Genomic DNA, 18981 nt, shown 5'->3' on the forward strand with positions numbered 1-18981 from the left:
CACACACCTTACACACACACACTTCACACACACACCCTCAATCACCCTTACACACTCCCTCACACACAAACACACCTTACGCACACACACCTCACACACACACCCCCTCACTGCTGTTCCTCCACCCGCCCTCTGCTGTTCCTCCACCCTGAGACGTCTCATCAGAGGGGTGTCTGGGGAACACCACAAGATGGGTCACCTGAGAGTGTGTGTGTGTGTGAGTGTGTGTGGAGTGACTGATACCAGTACTCATTGTATTAAGGACAGTATTAAGGTCTTGGTGTCTCTGGTTCCCTCTGAGCTGGAGAGCAGCAGGTATCCAAGGAGACAGAGAGAGAGGGGGAGGAGGGCAGGGGAGGAACAAGTGGGGGTAGGGGCCAGATAGGATTTCAAAGTGTTTTGGTTTCCCCAAACCTCATGTAATCATAAAGTAAAAGGCACTTCAAAAAAATGTTACAAATTCCAGTGTATTATATAGAACACCTCTCTGTGTGTATATATATATATATATAGATAGATATAGATAGATACTGTATGTATACACACGCATTATCATATAGGAAGGAATGCAGAGTTTGAGGACTATAAACACTTAACAGTAGATATAGAATATATATAATATAGGTGACCTTCTCAAACAGCTCCAGAGAGCTGGCCAGGTGGGATATATAAAAAGGAGAGGAGCAAAGAAGGGAGTGAAAAGTTGACAGCACTCGCAGGTGTGTGTATGTGAGAGAGAAGTTTAAGGTTTTTCATGGATCAAAGACAAAGTTTCGTGGCAGGTTTTCAGTTGCACAAACTGAAATGATTTGCATAGAGGCAAGAAGAAAACAAGTGGCTTCCTGATGCGTTCACACAGTTCAGCTGAACGTACAGTAATTAGAACGAGGACCAGGAACAGTCGCATCCTTGACAGAACAGGAAGAAAAACAGTTCCAGAAGACTGAAGTTATATCCTCACGGACAGCTACAATTGGTTCTAGACTTCTTTGAAGCAAAAATATAAAAAAATAAAACAAGATAGTTTGAGAAACGTAAAGCAGGAAGGGCTTCCAAGTCAGCAGCTGATTGGTGCAGGCTTAAGGGGCGTGGCCAGGTAAGGAGGTGTGGCAGGGCCCAAGGAATGATGAGTGTATGCGCAGGGAGGTGTGTCTGAAGAGCGAGCCAGCCAATCAGAAGAGGGCACAGCATAGTGTCTGTGTGCTGCCTAGCCCCTACAGTTCCGTATCCTGGTACTGCTGGTTGTAGCTGCGCTTGGTGTGCTCTGCCAGCTGGCGGCGGTACTCTTCTTCCTCCTCCTCCTCCTCGCTGTAGAACGAGCGGCTGCCAGAGCACAACACCTTGGAGGGCGGGGCCTGTGGCTCAGGACAAGAGCTGGACCTGAGCACACAGACAAACTCATGAGTACACTGCTATAAAACAAATTCTGATGATAAATATGATGATATGATATTTATATTTGATATACAGTCTAGAATATATGTATGAATATATGTATACATATGAAGGCAGGAAGAGGACACAGGGACTGAGGCCCTCCTCCTCCCCCTACTCCACCTCCTTCTCCTCCCCCTCCTCCCTCTCCCTCCTCCTCCCCCTCCCCCTCCCCCTCCTCCCTCTCCTCCCCCTCCTCCCCCTCCCTCCTCCTCCTCCTCCTCTCCTCCTCCTCCGCCCTCTCCCTCCTCCTACCCCTCCTCCCCTTCCTCCCTCTCCCTCCTCCTCCCCCTACTCCACCTCCTTCTCCTCCTCCCCCTCCTCCCTCTCCCTCCTCCCCCTCTCCCTCCTCCTCCCCCTACTCCGCCTCCTTCTCCTCCTCCCCCTCCTCCCTCTCCACCTCCCCCTCCTCCTCCCACTCCTCCCTCTCCTCCTCCTCCTCCCCCTCCCCCTCCCCCTCCTCCTCCTCCCCCTCCTCCCTCTCCACCTCCTCCTCCCACTCCTCCCTCTCCTCCTCCTCCCCCCCTCCTCCCCCTCCTCCTCCTCCCCCCCTTCCTCCTCCTCCTCCCTTACTCCTCTCCTACCCTATAGGCTGGGGTCTCCCTTGCTCCAGGCGGGGGGTCTTCAGGGGGACTGCGTAGATGTCAGGGTGCTTCTGGGAGATCTCCAACTGACACACACACACCAGATCAACATTCTGCTCAACATTCTGCTCTACACATCCTAGAGGAAACTCCAGAGTTCAAGTAATGAAACAGTTATACAGTGAGGGAAAGCAGAGGTAATACAGTAGATTTTACACAACAGCAGCCTTGAAATAGGAAAAAGCTAAATTAGCTCAATAACTGACTCTGGATCAGGTTGATTTACCAAAGAGAGACGCACAGACACACCTACAGAAATACACTCACACCTACAGAAACACACTCACACCTACAGAAACACACTCACACCTTCAGAAACACACTCACACCTACAGAAACACACTCACACCTACAGAAACACACTCACACCTACAGAAACACACTCACATCTACAGAAACACACTCACACCTTCAGAAACACACTCACGCCTACAGAAACACACACACACTCCTACCCTGGCGTTCTGTGCCTCCTGCAGCTCCAGAACCCTCTGGGCGCGTGCAAAGTGGTCCATCTTCTCGAAGGCCTTGATCTTCCCCAGGAAAGAGGTGAGGGAGGGGTCATCCTGCACGTCCTCCAGACCCCTGGGGGGCGCTGTGAGGACGGGGGGCCCGCCGGGGGGCGTGTCCTGCTGGGACCGGAAGGAGGGCTTGAGCGCCACGGGAGGGGGTGGGGTCCCCAGGGTGCGGGGCTTGCCAAAGGAATTGAGGAGCGTGGAGGCGGAGCGGAGGGGCGGAGCCAGGTCGCTGGGGCTTCTGGAGTGGGAGTCAAAGCAACGGGTGGTGGGTGGGGCTTCGTAAGAAGGGACCGCCCCCCGCGAAGAAGGGGCGACACCCACATCGTCCCTAAACACCAGCTTCACCTATGGAGGGGGACGGGGGACCGGGGGGGACATGTAGCGATTGATTAAAACAAGTAAAGTATAATCAAAGGCTGGACTGTAATACTCCAGTGGCTGGAGATTCTACCTCCTAGTTGAAGCAGCTAACAGAGCAGCAGAGTTACCAAACCATCACCCCCAGGAGGACAACCCTGGACCCCCAGCCTGGCTGGGACTAGCAGAGTACAGGGGGGCCTCTACCACCACAGAGGGAGCAGTTCTAGGTGGGGAGGTACCGTCTGCTCCAGTGAGCTGCTGTGGGAGGAGTCTGAGCTGTGCTGGGCGTGGCTTCTCCAGACCAGCCCTCTTCAGCCTGTAGCTCCAGAACAAGATCAACAGTGGGAGTGCGTGCATGTGGGAGGTGGAGGGGGGGGTGTTTGTGTGTGTGTGGAGTGGGGTGGAGGCAGAAGTATGAAATAATATGTAGACAATGGTTCATGTACAGCCATAAAGCTAAAGTTAAAGCTAAAGTTGTGTGTGTGTCACCTTGGAGGGAGTGTGTGTGTGTCACCTTGGAGGGAGTGTGAGTGTGTGTGTCACCTTGGAGGGAGTGTGAGTGTGTGTGTGTCACCTTGGAGGGAGTGTGTGTGAGCGGCGGGCTGGTGTTGCTGATGACCTCCCTGCTGCCCACCCTCCTGATACGACCTTGGATCTCTGGACTGCTCCTCCGTAGGATCTACACACACACGCACACACAGCACGCACACACACACACCCACACACGCACACACAGCACGCATGCACACTCACGCACACAGACACAGGACAGTCAGAGGGCAGGGAGCAGGACGGGGTGGTCCCATGCAGGCTGCAGCCAGGGGGCCGTGCGGGGAACATGGCGGGAGGGTTCTCTTGGTTGACTCCCGAGTTAGTTCTTGTGGTGTGGAGTATTCAAATGACATTTGTAGAATGTCCTTTACACTTCCACTAGCATGTATAATGCTAACATTTACCCTTCCACTAGCATGTATAATGCTAACATTTACCCTTCCACTAGCATGTATAATGCTAACATTTACCCTTCCACTAGCATGTATAATGCCAACATTTACACTTCCATTAGCATGAATAATGCTAACATTTACCCTTCCACTAGCATGTATAATGCTAACATTTACACTTCCATTAGCATGAATAATGCTAACATTTACACTTCCATTAGCATGTATAAGGCTGACCATTTACACTTCCACTAGCATGTATAATGCTAACATGTTGGCCATGAACATGGGTCTGGGGTCAAGATGGGGTCAACATTTGTCATATCACAGGAATATAAAATTCAGAATAAAATACTATTATTTCACTAACAGCTGGTTATTTGGAACTGAGAGTATACAGCGAATACGGCGATAACCCTTGCCATGGCAACATGTCACATGCAGGTTGCTAGGAAACAGGCTGGGGCGGGTTGACAGGGCGTGCAGTTAGTTGTGAGTTGTGGTTATAAACCCCTACCCCTACCCCTACACCCAACACACACACACACACACACACGCACACATTTTACCACATGCTAGCACAACATAAAGTCTCTGTTTCCCCTGGATGGTTCCAACACCAGACAGCAGGGCAGGGCTGCAGTACTGCTGCAGGCAGACACTGACACGCTGGATCCTTTACACATCGATATATATATATATGTGTGTGTGTGTGTTCTGACCTCTTCAGCCAGGACGGGCTCTGAGGAACGGCTGATGGCCGACACCTGCTCGGCCAGCTCTGTGTCCAGCTCGTTATCGGTGTAAGCCCCGCCCTCATCCGCCGTGTCGTCGTAGTCGCTTGCCAGCCGGCTGTCCATGCTCAGGTAGTCAGCTGACATGGCCGACAGGTAGGACATGCGGTCCTCAGGGAGATCCAGCTCAGTCTCCATCCCCTCCAGCTAGAAGAGACACATGATGGATCTTGGTGTACAGACAGGAAGCAGGAAGCAGGAAACAGGAAGCAGGAAACAGGAAACAGAAAAGAAAAGAAAGAAAAGAGCCAAGCTGTAGAGCTGGTAGGAGGAGAACACACTGAGCATGCCCAGTAGAAGGCTGAAAAACACACTGAGCATGCCCAGTAGCTACTGATGCTACTCAGGAAGTACAGGACCCTGCTGCCATGGTGACCAACTGGAGCATGATGTCACTCACAACTACAAACTATAAATACTAATACAAACATATTATACAAACTATATACTAATGTTACTGCACTATTAATATGAATATATTGTGGAAACTCTACATACTAATATGAATATAATGTAGAATATAGACAAAGTTAGAAAGAGTGTAAGAAGTGTGTTCTACAGAAGAGAGCACTGGATACTGGATAACCCTAACCCTACAGCTACAGAAGACAGAACTCGATAACCCTAACAGTTACAGAAGAGAGCACTGGATACTTGATAACCCTAACCCTAACAGCTACAGAAGAGAGCACTGGATACTGAATAACCCTCACAGCTACAGAAGAGAGCACTGGATACTGGATAACCCTAACAGCTACAGAAGACAGCACTGGATACTGGATAACCCTCACAGCTACAGAAGAGAGCACTGGATACTGGATAACCCTAACCCTAACAGCTACAGAAGAGAGCACTGGATACTGGATAACCCTCACAGCTACAGAAGAGATACTGGATAACCCTCACAGCTACAGAAGAGAGCACTGGATACTGGATAACCCTAACAGCTACAGAAGAGAAGTGTAGTTTTGCTGTGTGCATGTGTGTGTGAGAGAGTGTGTGTGAAAGTGTGTGTGAGAGAGTGTGTGTGTGTGTGTGTGAGAGAGTGTGTGTGTGTGTGTGTGAGAGTGTGTTACCTTGCTACCCAGACTGCCTGAATGTGTGTGAGAGAGAGTGTGTGTGTGAGAGAGTGTGTGTGTGAGAGAGTGTGTGTGAAAGTGTGTGTGTGAGTGTTACCTTGCCCTCAGACACCCAGACTGCCTGAGTCTGTTGCTGCCTGATACAGTCTTTCACACTGCCGTACCAGGCATCATTGCTGGAGTTCAGCTCTATAGTGGCTGTGGGGGAGAGAGAGGGAGAGGATGATGGAGGATGAAGGAAGAAGAGAGATGGTGAGTTTTAGTATTGTGGATCTATCTAACTGCTGCGTGTGTGTGTGTGTGTGTGTCTGTGTGTGTGTGTACCAGTGAACAGGTGACTGCAGGTCTTCCTCAGCTTGACTCCCTGTGTGTGTGTGTGTGTGTGTACCAGTGAACAGGTGACTACAGGTCTTCCTCAGCTTGACTCCCTGTGTGTGTGTGTGTGTGTGTGTACCAGTGAACAGGTGACTGCAGGTCTTCCTCAGCTTGACTCCCTGTGTGTGTGTGTGTGTGTGTGTGTGTGTACCAGTGAACAGGTGACTACAGGTCTTCCTCAGCTTGACTCCCTGTGTGTGTGTGTGTGTGTGTGTACCAGTGAACAGGTGACTACAGGTCTTCCTCAGCTTGACTCCCTGTGTGTGTGTGTGTGTGTGTACCAGTGAACAGGTGACTGCAGGTCTTCCTCAGCTTGACTCCCTGTGTGTGTGTGTGTGTGTGTACCAGTGAACAGGTGACTGCAGGTCTTCCTCAGCTTGACTCCCTGTGTGTGTGTGTGTGTGTGTGTGTACCAGTGAACAGGTGACACCTAGGTCTTCCTCAGCTTGACTCCCTGTGTGTGTGTGTGTGTGTGTGTGTGTGTGTGTGTGTGTGTGTACCAGTGAACAGGTGACTGCAGGTCTTCCTCAGCTTGACTCCCTGTGTGTGTGTGTGTACCAGTGAACAGGTGACTGCAGGTCTTCCTCAGCTTGACTCCCTGTGTGTGTGTGTGTACCAGTGAACAGGTGACTGCAGGTCTTCCTCAGCTTGACTCCCTGCTCGTACAGCTTGCGAGAGCTGCGGCTGGATGCGGGCAGCAGCCTCTGGCGGAGGGTCTTCACACCCTGCCGGCTGTCTGGGCTGAAGAACACCACGATGGGGTACCATTGGCTGTAGTTCAGAGTGTCCACTGCCCTGGGCGTCACATCCAGCAGAGCGTGCTTGTCCTGGGAGGGGGAGGGGGGGTGAGGTCACCATGTGCAGTCCTGTAGGCAAGTGTTCTTATGTCCTCTGTTGTCATGCTGAGGCTGTCAGTGACATGGCCTGTTTGTCTAATGAAGGGATTTGGTCAACTTTGTATGTATGTCAGTGTGTGTGTGCATGTGGTGTGTGTGTGGTGTGTGTGATATGTGTGTGTGATATGTGTGTGTGTGTGTGTACCTGCTCTATGATCTGTCTGATGGTGTTGAGTCTCACCACCCCGGAGGATTTCTCTGAGCCAGCGTCCTTAGGCTCCGTCTCTGGGGAGGTCAGAGGTCAGGAACACAGCTTACACACTAACACACACTCCATCTCTGTACTTACGGGACACACACACACTCCATCTCTGTACTTACGGGACACACACACACTCCATCTCTGTACTTACGGGACACACACACACTCCATCTCTGTACTTACGAGACACACACACTCCATCTCTGTACTTACGGGACACACACACACTCCATCTCTGTACTTACAGGAAACACACACACTCCATCTCTGTACTCACTGGCAATGACAAACTGGTCCGGCAGTTCAGTAGCCAGCTTTTCATTGGCTGCATCAGCGATGGGTCCAAACAGCACAACAGGACGCCTGAAACCAGCTGTAGAACACACACACACTTGATGTTTCAAAGGATGGATGGATAGGTATAGCACAGTGGTAGTGTCTGCCTGGAGTGTGTGTGTTTGTAAGGCTACTCCAGCTGCTAATGCTTTAATCAATAAGGTAAAGTACCCTCTGTTAGCTTTTAGCTGTCTGGGTCTTCTGTCAAGCTCCATCACACACTGGCCTGCAACGGCGTGTGTGTGTGTGTGTGTGTGGTGTGTGTGTGGTGTGTGTGTGTGTGTGTAAGGTACCTCACTTTCTCCCTCGTCTTTTTCTCTCTTTTCCTTCTTTGCTAGTCCCACCTCTCCTCCCCTCCTCACTTCCTCCCTCTCTCTCAGATTACGCACACACACACACGCACACTCACACTCACACGCACACTCACACTCACGCACGCACGCACACACACACACTGCAGCCCACCTTCTCGCAACACCACCCTCTCATAGGCGGGGAAGCGCGTTGCCACGGTGACGGCGCTGACATCCTCCCTGCTCTTCCTCAGGTCCTTCCTCTTTGCCGCCCTCTGACCCCGCAGACGCCAGAAATCTGCCCGGTCAGAAACCCCGCCCCTCTGGGAACTCTGGACACTGGCCATCTGGTCTGCCCTGGGAGGAGGGAGGAGGGAGGAGAGAGGAGAGAGAGGGGAGAGAGGAAGAGATAGGAACATGTCACATATACATCTCAGAGAGAGATAAAGGGAGAGGGTATGTGTATGTGTGCCTGTATGTGTGTATCAGGCTAGTTGTCCAGTCCAGCTCTCCATGCTAGTTCTCCATGCTAGCTCTCCATGCTAGCTCTCCATGCTAGTTCTCCATGCTAGCTCTCCATGCTAGCCTGCTCTCCATGCTAGCTCTCCATGCTAGCTCTCCATGCTAACTCTCCATGCTAGTTCTCCATGCTAGCTCTCCATGCTAGTTCTCCATGCTAGCCTGCTCTCCATGCTAGTTCTCCATGCTAGCTCTCCATGCTAGTTCTCCATGCTAGCCTGCTCTCCATGCTAGCTCTCCATGCTAGTTCTCCATGCTAGCTCTCCATGCTAGTTCTCCATGCTAGCCTGCTCTCCATGCTAGTTCTCCATGCTAGTTCTCCATGCTAGCTCTCCATGCTAGCTCTCCATGCTAGTTCTCCATGCTAGCCTGCTCCCCATGGCAACCTGCCATGTGTCCCACCTGCTCTTGTTGGGGATGATGCCCTTCTCCAGCAGCTGGTTGTCCTTGCCCATGCGAATGGCCAGCCAGCTGCCCAGCTTGCCGTCATACAGCGTGTCCAGCACCTTGAAGACCTCCCCGCGGGGGAACGCCAGGCTCTGAGGAACCTCCTTCTCGTACTCAAAGTGTGTCCTGATGAAGAAGGAGTCCCCTCGCCCTGACACCAGGATGTCTCTGTACACTGGAGGAGCAGAGGGACGGAGGGGACAACATATGTTTCATCATGCTAGTGTGAAAGTAAGGTCTGCTGGGTATGTTGTAGGCAGAGGTAGACACTATACCTCCATAACCCTGAAGAGGTGTTGGAGTGTTTGTGACAGTAGAGATCAGTCCTCCTTTTCCAGACCGACTGCCTCCTGTCAATGTGTGTGTGTGTTCTACTGCTGGTGTGTGTGTGTGTGTGTTCTACTGCTGGTGTGTGTGTGTGTGTGTTGGGCCAGAAGTTAGACCTCCAGTGCTTTAGTAATGTGCAGTAAGAACACAGAGGACAGCTAGACTAGAGTAGAACACAATCCAGTAGAGCAGAGCCTCACCCTCTGGTTTGCTCTGGGCCAGGATGGTGACGCTCTCTCCTCTAGGGATCTCCAGCAGGAACAGGACCGCCTCCTCCCTCACCACGCCCCTGAAGTCCACCTGGTTCACCTGCAACACCACCACAACACATCACTAATTAACCCTGACTAACTAGGGTAGGGTTAGGAACCTTCATGATCTGGTCTATAGAGGTTAGGGTTAGGAACCTTCATGATCTGGTCTATAGAGGTTAGGGTTAGGAACCTTCATGATCTGGTCTATAGAGGTTAGGGTTAGGAACCTTCATGATCTGGTCTATAGAGGTTAGGGTTAGGAACCTTCATGATCTGGTCTATAGAGGTTAGGGTTAGGAACCTTCATGATCTGGTCTATAGAGGTTAGGGTTAGGAACCTTCATGATCTGGTCTATAGAGGTTAGGGTTAGGAACCTTCATGATCTGGTCTATAGAGGTTAGGGTTAGGAACCTTCATGATCTGGTCTATAGAGGTTAGGGTTAGGAACCTTCATGATCTGGTCTATAGAGGTTAGGGTTAGGAACCTTCATGATCTGGTCTATAGAGGTTAGGGTTAGGAACCTTCATGATCTGGTCTATAGAGGTTAGGGTTAGGAACCTTCATGATCTGGTCTATAGAGGTTAGGGTTAGGAACCTTCATGATCTGGTCTATAGAGGTTAGGGTTAGGAACCTTCATGATCTGGTCTATAGAGGTTAGGGTTAGGAACCTTCATGATCTGGTCTATAGAGGTTAGGGTTAGGAACCTTCATGATCTGGTCTATAGAGGTTAGGGTTAGGAACCTTCGTGATCTGGTCTATAGAGGTTAGGGTTAGGAACCTTCGTGATCTGGTCTATAGAGGTTAGGGTTAGGAACCTTCATGATCTGGTCTATAGAGGTTAGGGTTAGGAACCTTCATGATCTGGTCTATAGAGGTTAGGGTTAGGAACCTTCATGATCTGGTCTATAGAGGTTAGGGTTAGGAACCTTCATGATCTGGTCTATAGAGGTTAGGGTTAGGAACCTTCATGATCTGGTCTATAGAGGTTAGGGTTAGGAACCTTCATGATCTGGTCTATAGAGGTTAGGGTTAGGAACCTTCATGATCTGGTCTATAGAGGTTAGGGTTAGGAACCTTCATGATCTGGTCTCCGGTGCGGAGGCCCTCCTCCTCAGCAGGGCTGCCCTCCTGGACGCCAGCGATGAAGATCCCCACATCATTCCCTCCTGCCAGCCTCAGACCCACACTGTCTCCCTTCTGGAAGCTCACCATCACTGTGTTAGCCCTGCGGGAGGAGGGAGGGAGGGGAGAGAAAACAAGAGACAGAAGGACCTGTAATGGGTTACTATAATATTAAGGAGTATACAATATGATATGCTCATCTATCATGCTGTACCTCTGTGATTCCAGGGAAGGAGAGATGATGTGAGGAGGAGAAAGGAGGAGGAGAGGAGGAGAGAGGATGGGAGGAGACTCACCCATAAATCTCCTCATCTTCAGGGCTGGGCCGCAGCAGGATCTTAGGAGTGGTTGTTACAGCAGCTATAAAAGACACAAGCAGATGAAGGACCACGGTGTGAAAGAAGAGACAGTAAAGTCCTGCCTCTACCTCACGGCAGAAGGTGGCATACTCCAGGTGCATGGTGGGTACCTGGGGGCAGGTCGGAGTGTGGAGGCCCTTGGTCCAGCTGAGCAGAGGGGGTGGGGGGCACCCTGAAGGGGGAGGCAGGTGCAGAGAGTGGCCCTCGCTGGCCATCCTCCCTGCCAATACAGCCAGGCACATTAACACTAACCATAACTCTAACTGTAAATAAACAACATTTAAACAGAACCAGGGGGTTGTTCCATCAACGTATATTAAGGGAAAGCCAGGCTTACTTAAGCGAGAGTTCCGTTCCATTAAAGTGGCTTATTCTAGTTCTAGCTAAGTAACCAAGGTAACTTATACCTCTGAACTAGCCTGCTCCGTGTCAGGCTAAAAGTTGAGCTAAATAAAAAATGAGCTTTGCTTGTTAGTGGAACAGAACTTTAGTGAAAACGCTTGAGGCTTAAGTCTAATTTGACGTTTACCTAAGCAAGGATTTTTCGTGCAGCTTTCGTTAGCGACGTTGATGGAATACCCCCCAGATCTCCCTTCACTCATCAGTCCTCCCCTCTACCTTTCACCACCCAGTCCCCCTCTCACCTGGTGAGGTCTCTCTCCCCCTCTCACCTGGTGAGGTCTCTCTCTCCCTCTCACCTGGTGAGGTCTCTCTCCCCCTCTCACCTGGTGAGGTCTCTCTCCCCCTCACCTGGTGAGGTCTCTCTCTCCCTCTCACCTGGTGAGGTCTCTGTCTCCCTCTCACCTGGTGAGGTCTCTCTCTCCCTCTCACCTGGTGAGGTCTCTCTCCCCCTCTCACCTGGTGAGGTCTCTCTCTCCCTCTCACCTGGTGAGGTCTCTCTCCCCCTCACCTGGTGAGGTCTCTCTCTCCCCCTCACCTGGTGAGGTCTCTGTCTCCCTCTCACCTGGTGAGGTCTCTCTCTCCCTCTCACCTGGTGAGGTCTCTTTCCCCCTCTAACCTGATGAGGTCTCTCTCTCCCTCTCACCTGGTGAGGTCTCTCTCGTTGGAGGAGTGGGAGGACAGGTCAGACTGCCTCCTGTCTGTCTCGGGGGAGTAGGAGCGTAGGGACTCCATCTCTGACATCTCTACGAGACAGAAGGAGGGAGGGGGGAGAGAGATAGAGGGAAAGAGATATAAGGAGAGGAGGGAGGGTGAAGGAGGGAAAGAGGGAGATAGAAGGGGAGGAACAGAGAAAGAGGTTAGAGACACAAAGCAGTTTAAACCACCACCTTCACCATTTGAGTCACCACATAACGACGGTACCTGATTGGTTATCCCAGAAACCCAACCACCTTGTGACAGTGAGGAGGAAGACCATTTGGGTCCCAAAGCCCTACAGATTACCCTCTGATACTAGCATACCAATTCCACAGACAGTACACAGTTAACGGCTGTGGAAGTAGTACACTAATACAGTTAGTATTTTCACCAAGCTGATAAAGTATGACATGTAGGACTGAGACATTAGAAATGTAGACTAGCGGCTCTCTAACAGACAGTCAATCAGCAAAGAAGACGGGGAGGAGAAGAGCGAAGGAGGGGAGGGAGGGAGTGAGAGAGGGGGGTGAGGGAAGGAAAGGAATAAGAAACAGACATCAAAACTGAGAGAACCCATAAAGCATTGAGTGAGAGGGAACAGGGCTGCACTGCAGGACACAGCAGTGCCAGGCTGCAGACAGCTACAGCTCAGTTAGAGCTCCAGAGACGCACGTTTGGAACACTGCAGAGCTCTAGACCCAGAACACTGCAGAGACCTAGAACACTGCAGAGCTCTAGACCCAGAACACTGCAGAACTCTGGACCCAGAACACTGCAGAACTCCAGACCCAGAACACTGCAGAGCTCTAGACCCAGAACACCGCAGAGCTCTAGACCAAGAACACTGCAGAGACCTAGAACACTGCAGAGCTCTAGACCCAGAACACTGCAGAGCTCTAGACCCAGAACACTGCAGAGACCTAGAACACTGCAGAGCTCTAGACCCAGAACACTGCAGAACTCTGGACCCAGAACACTGCAGAACTCCAGACCCAGAACACTGCAGAGCTCTAGACCCAGAACACTGAAGAGCTCTAGACCAAGAACACTGCAGAGACCTAGAACACTGCAGAGCTCTGGACCCAGAACCCTGCAGAACTCTAGACCAAGAACACTGCAGAGCTCTAGACCCAGAACACTGCAGACACCCAGAACACTGCAGAGCTCTAGACCCAGAACACTGCAGACACCCAGAACACTGCAGAGCTCTAGACCCAGAACACTGCAGAGACCTAAAACACTGCAGAGCTCTAGACCCAGAACACTGCAGAACTCTGGACCCAGAACACTGCAGAACTCTAGACCCAGAACACTGCAGACACCCAGAACACTGCAGAGCTCTAGACCCAGAACACTGCAGAGACCCAGAACACTACAGAATTCTAGACCCAGAACCCTGCAGAACTCTAGACCCAGAACACTGCAGAGACCCAGAACACTTCAGAGCTCTAGACCCAGAACACTGCAGAGACCCAGAACACTGCAGAGCTCTAGACCAAGAACACTGCAGAACTCTAGACCCACAACACTGCAGAGACCCAGAGCACTGCAGAGCTCTAGACCAAGAACACTGCAGAACTCTAGACCCACAACACTGCAGAGACCCAGAGCACTGCAGAGCTCTAGACCAAGAACACTGCAGAACTCTAGACCCACAACACTGCAGAGACCCAGAGCACTGCAGAGCTCTAGACCAAGAACACTGCAGAACTCTAGACCCAGAATAGGGGTAACCAGCTCCTGGAGGAGGGAGGGAGACTGGGCGAGGAAGGAGAGAGGAGGGAGGTAGAGACAGAGAGAGAGATGGATAGAGATGAACTGATAAGGGGTGAGGGGTAGAGAGGGAGGGTGGTTTGCTGAGTGGTGCTTCTGTGAATGCTTCCTTGTGGGTTAACATGCTACACATGCTGACAGACAGACAGGCAGGCATACGTATATATTCACATAAGATTTCCATTTGCAAGTAATTCTCAGTACTAAAGGATGGATGAGGTTTATTGCTGTGGGTTAGGGTTAGGGTTGCTGTGGGGTTTCAGAGAGAGACAGTACTTGCAGGGGAGGGTGGATGAAGTATAATAACATCAGACAATAGGAAGGTCACAGCACAGAGGGCACATAGGATTAGGGCTGTGCATGTGTGAACGGGTGTGTATATGAATGTGTGTTACTATGTGTGTGTGTACATGTTGGACTGGAGGTCTGTTTGATGTCATGTTTTGAGTTGACTGGTGTTGTACAGAACACTATGTACCCTGCAATCTCTGCAATCTCTCTCTCTCTCTCTCTCTCTCTCTCTCTCTCTCTCTCTCTCTCTCTCTCTCTCTCTCTCTCTCTCTCTCTCTCTCTCTCTCTCTCTCTCTCTCTCTCTCTCTCTCTCTCTCTCTCTCTCTCTCTCTCTCTCTCTCTCTCTCTCTCTCTCTCTCTCTCTCTCTCTCTCTCTCTCTCTCTCTCTCTCTCTCTCTCTCTCTCTCTCTCTCTCTCTCTCTCCCTCTCCCTCTCTCTGTCTCTCTCTCTCTCTCTCTCTCTCTCTCTCTCTCTCTCCACATCGTTCCTGTCTCCTTAATCAGAGTGTTGGCACAGGCTGCCAGGCTGCACAGGCTGCCAGGCTGCACAGGCTGCACAGGCTGCACAGGCTGCCAGGCTGCACAGGCTGCCAGGCTGCACAGGCTGCACAGGCTGCCAGGCTGCACAGGCTGCCAGGCTGCACAGGCTGCACAGGCTGCACAGGCTGCACAGGCTGCCAGGCTGCACAGGCTGCACAGGCTGCACAGGCTGCCAGGCTGCACAGGCTGCACAGGCTGCACAGGCTGCACAGGCTGCACAGGCTGCACAGGCTGCCAGGCTGCACAGGCTGCACAGGCTGCACAGGCTGCCAGGCTGCACAGGCTGCACAGGCTGCACAGGCTGCCAGGCTGCACAGGCTGCACAGGCTGCCAGGCGGGGGGTGAGGCTGGAGGGAACTCCGTGGAGTAATGGGTGAAAGAGAGGGTTTTAATAATTTCCCTCTGATCACACACATGAATCTCATCTAGATAGTCTGGATGATGAGTTGGGATGTAGGAAGAGGAGGAGGGAGGGAGAAACTTTTTCTCGCTCAAATCCTCCACTGCCCTCAGGCCCTCTATTCCCGCTGAACCAATAGGGGGCCTGAAATGACTTCTTACAAATGGGGCTCTCAGAAAAGAAAGAGAGGGGTGAGCCCTCACGATGACCTTCTTAGCAGGAAGTGAGGTCATACAAGTCATGGGATCAGGTTTCAACAGATTTAATTGAAATACATTGTCATGAGTCAGTAGGGGACAGTGGCAATGTAGGAACCCTGAGCCTGAGGAATATTAAAAACCTGTTAAACACAGACGTAGGTTAATAACAGTGTGTTACTATGTTATGATGTCATCTTACTCACGTTGGTCTCATGCAACTTTCTGTGCTCAGGAGAATGTCAGGCTCTTTCTGCACAACATGATCTTACTACACACAACATGATCTTACTACACACAACATGATCTTACTACACACAACATGATCTAAAGTAGCATTTACCCCACCATCAAGATAAAATGTTATTCTAAGTTCATTAAAATAGTTGTTCCACTGGCATTATTCAACTTAGTCTGGGTATAAAAATCACACAATACAAAATAAAGTGATTAAAATACTTTATTGGTTTAGGAAAAGTATTAAAAATGTTAAGCTATAGCAAAAACAAAGCTGTGCGAGCTTTCCATGTGGTTGCAGCTTTAAGACCAAGCAAGCACACAGCATGTCTTGGGGGTCCTTCATCTAAAAGTATGACATTTTATCTGGAAGAGAGAACACAAAAAAGGATTTCTCTTTTCGTACGGTGGAAGAAATCTCTTTTTGTAGTTAAAATGCTATGTTCTTGTCTAGGCAGCTTGGAGAACAGTCCTCACTTACAGGCTGGTTATTAATATCAACGCTTCACCAAGGGTTAGGGGTTAGAGAGGAGGGAACTAACCCTAACCCAAGGACGCAACGCCTTTACTGTGACGGCTCTCCGTTTGTGTGTTTGACTGTGTGTGTGTGTGTGTGTGTGTGTGTAGGGTGAGTGTGTGTATGGTGTGTGTGTAGGGTGAGTGTGTGTGTGTAGGGTGAGTATGTGTGTGTGTAGGGTGAGTGTGTAGGGTGAGTATGTGTGTGTGTAGGGTGAGTGTGTGTGTGTAGGGTGAGTGGGTGTGTGTAGGGTGTGTGTGTAGGGTGTGTGTGTAGGGTGAGTGTGTGTGTGTGTAGGATGTATGCATTGTTCACGTCAGCCAGCAGTTGCCAAAATGTGGGTTTCCATGTTCAAGCCCTCCCAACAGATGTGGGTCTGCCGGCCTGGTCAGGCCAGAGTCCTCTCTAGGAATGTTGAAATAATGCCATTGGATATGTCTGATGACATGAATGACTGTTAATGGACCTTCTAGCATCCACACTGCCATGAACTGTACTCTGACCACACAGCTACAGTACAGGCTGGTTTCCAAGACACATCAAACCCCCAAAATTGAATAAATAATTTCTCAGGGTCAGACAGCTAACCCTAAACCTATCAATATGCTCTAATAAAAGGTTCCTGGTAACATGTGTGTGGGAAACCGCCCCATCTCTATGGCAACTACACACTACTGTTATTGGCCGGGTCACATGACTCACCGTCAGGCTCGGAGTCGGAGTCGAGCAGCGGGGGGATTCGCACCAGGACCTGGCGGTGGTCTCTCTGCACCACCAGCTGCAGCTTCCCCCGGGATCGCTCGATCAGCCGGCCCGCATCGCTCAGGGACAGGTTCTCTGTCACTGTGCCGTTTATCTGGGGGGGACAGTGTTCCAGTCAGACACATCGTGTTCCAGTCAGACACATCGTGTTCTAGTCAGACACATCGTGTTCCAGTCAGACACATCGTGTTCTAGTCAGACACATCGTGTTCCAGTGTTCCAGTCAGACACATCGTGTTCCAGTGTTCCTGTGTTCCAGTCAGCACATCGTGTTCCAGTGTTCCAGTCAGAGACATTGTGCTACAGTTCTACAGCTACATTGTTACAGTGTTTCAGTGTTACAGTGGTATAGTCAAAAGAGTTGCAATGTTACAATGATACAGTGTAACAATCCTCAAGGTCCAAGGTCAGAGTAACTGACCTTAAGGATGATGTCTCCCTCCTGCAGGCTGCCGTCCCTGGCAGCCAGGCCGGTGCTGCTCATCTCCTTAATGAAGATCTGACTCCCCAGCCTCAGACCGTACTCTACACACACACACACACACACACACACGGATACACACACACACACACACGGATACACACACACACACACACACACACACGGATACACACACACACACACACACGGATACACACACACACACACACACACACACACACACGCACACACACACACACACACACACACACACACACACACAAACGCAAGCGTACACATTAAGACTCATGACAACTGTGGAGGTAACCAAACAAAATCCTTCCAGCCCTTCAGTCTGCACTGTCTTTGTCTGATCAGTGTCATTATATTTAGAACAGAGAACTGGTGAAAACAGACCTTGACTCTGACCATGGAAATACAGTCAAAACTGTCTGCCCTGTTTCTACATTGCTATGGATCAAAGTGTCTGCCCTATGATAAAAGGTGTAAAGTGACACAAAGAGGAAGGGCGGGTGGGGGGGTTAGGGTTAGGCGGTACCTTCGTTGGGGCGGTTCTTGACCAGCAGGACGTTGAGAGGTTTCTCCAGAGGCTCCAGGCCGCGGGGCGCGGTCCTCCCAGACTCAGGGTCCTGATCCTGGCTCCTCCCCCTCGCCATCCTGGGCGTGTCGGGGCTGTACCTCCCCCCTCCTCCTCCCCCACGCTCGTAGCTGTCCCCCCGGCCATAGCCCCCCCCCCTCTCCCCGCTGCGCCCCCGTTCCCCTGGATACCGGGGCCTCTCTGGGCCGCTCGGCTCACGGTCCAAGCTCCGCCCCCGGCTCCCGTCACGCCGGCCATCCGGGCTGGGCGATGCCCTCTCCTGGCTCCGCCCCCGGCTCCGCCCACGGTTACGGTCATAATCGCGCGCGTGATACTCGGGTTCCAGGTGGGTCTTGTTGTCGGGGGTGTGGTCACGGGGGCGGGGGAACCCGGGGCCCCCGTTGTCCTGGGGCCAGGGGGCGTCAGAGTCATAGTAACGGGTAGACGGGTCTGGAGACGGAGGCTGCTTCAAGGAGTGGAGAGAAACCTTCCTTGGTCTCTTCACTGTCTGTCACACACACACACACACACAAACACAACTTAAATAAAGGTTGAGTAAGTGTTATTTTCCCAAATTACAGAGCATACTTTTATTGTATTTTACTGCACGGAACCACTGTGGGTAATGTTCCAACTAGTCAACTAGCAGGAACATCCCATTTGAATGGGCTCAGCCTAATACAGAGATATTCTGCCCTACACTGGAGCACTGGGTTAGATAACACGTGTTTCACTGAACCCAAGAGATTAGAGCATGTACTAAGTCACTCTTTCTCTATCTCTCTCACACACACGCACACACACACTCTCACCTGATCTTTCTTCACAAACAAACACATCAGATCAAACCCAACACACACACATGAAAACAAAGCAAGCGCACGCACACATTTAAATGCACAAATAAGCAGGCTGTGTTTGTGTGACTGTGCAGCTGTTCCCTGTGCCCTCCACTGTCACCATGACAACATCAAGACTAGCAGCCTCCTGTAGGCTCTATTGTCACCATGACAACATCCAGACTAGCAGCCTCCTGTAGTGTTCACCAGCGCTGTGTCCGGGTCAGGGTTATGGCCAGGGTCAGGGTCATGGCCAGGCTCAGGGGTCAGGGTTATAGCCGGGTCAGGGGTCAGGGTTAAGGCCAGGGTCAGGGATCAGGGTTATGGCCAGGCTCAGGGGTCAGGGTTATAGCCGGGTCAGGGGTCAGGGTTAAGGCCAGGGTCAGGGGTCAGGGTTATGGC

At 51.2% G+C, this 18981-nt stretch overlaps 1 protein-coding gene across 6 annotated transcripts in view; it reads right to left on the minus strand.

The window, feature by feature from the left end:
* LOC134015040 (tight junction protein ZO-2-like) overlaps positions 1-18981 on the minus strand; it is a 66045-nt gene continuing 47064 nt past the window's right edge. For 4 of the 6 annotated variants that reach the window (XM_062454326.1, XM_062454325.1, XM_062454324.1 and 1 more), the window contains 19 exons: positions 17702-18248; positions 17143-17246; positions 16662-16815; positions 11953-12052; positions 11018-11127; positions 10845-10908; positions 10501-10651; positions 9369-9477; positions 8797-9016; positions 8048-8232; positions 7524-7619; positions 7190-7269; positions 6765-6975; positions 5871-5971; positions 4623-4841; positions 3531-3635; positions 2534-2941; positions 2019-2104; positions 6-1380 (listed from right to left, as the gene is read on the minus strand). In XM_062454326.1, coding sequence (XP_062310310.1) covers positions 1215-1380; positions 2019-2104; positions 2534-2941; positions 3531-3635; positions 4623-4841; positions 5871-5971; positions 6765-6975; positions 7190-7269; positions 7524-7619; positions 8048-8232; positions 8797-9016; positions 9369-9477; positions 10501-10651; positions 10845-10908; positions 11018-11127; positions 11953-12052; positions 16662-16815; positions 17143-17246; positions 17702-18248 — 3216 coding nt within the window. In that variant the 3' untranslated portion in view covers positions 6-1214. Of the gene's footprint in view, positions 1381-2018; positions 2105-2533; positions 2942-3530; positions 3636-4622; positions 4842-5870; positions 5972-6764; positions 6976-7189; positions 7270-7523; positions 7620-8047; positions 8233-8796; positions 9017-9368; positions 9478-10500; positions 10652-10844; positions 10909-11017; positions 11128-11952; positions 12053-16661; positions 16816-17142; positions 17247-17701; positions 18249-18981 lie in introns of all 6 variants that reach the window. The other 2 variants (XM_062454329.1, XM_062454323.1) reach the window with 2 other exon arrangements.

The sequence above is a fragment of the Osmerus eperlanus genome, chromosome 28 (assembly GCF_963692335.1).
Source record: "Osmerus eperlanus chromosome 28, fOsmEpe2.1, whole genome shotgun sequence".
NCBI classification, from domain to species: Eukaryota; Metazoa; Chordata; class Actinopteri; order Osmeriformes; family Osmeridae; genus Osmerus; species Osmerus eperlanus.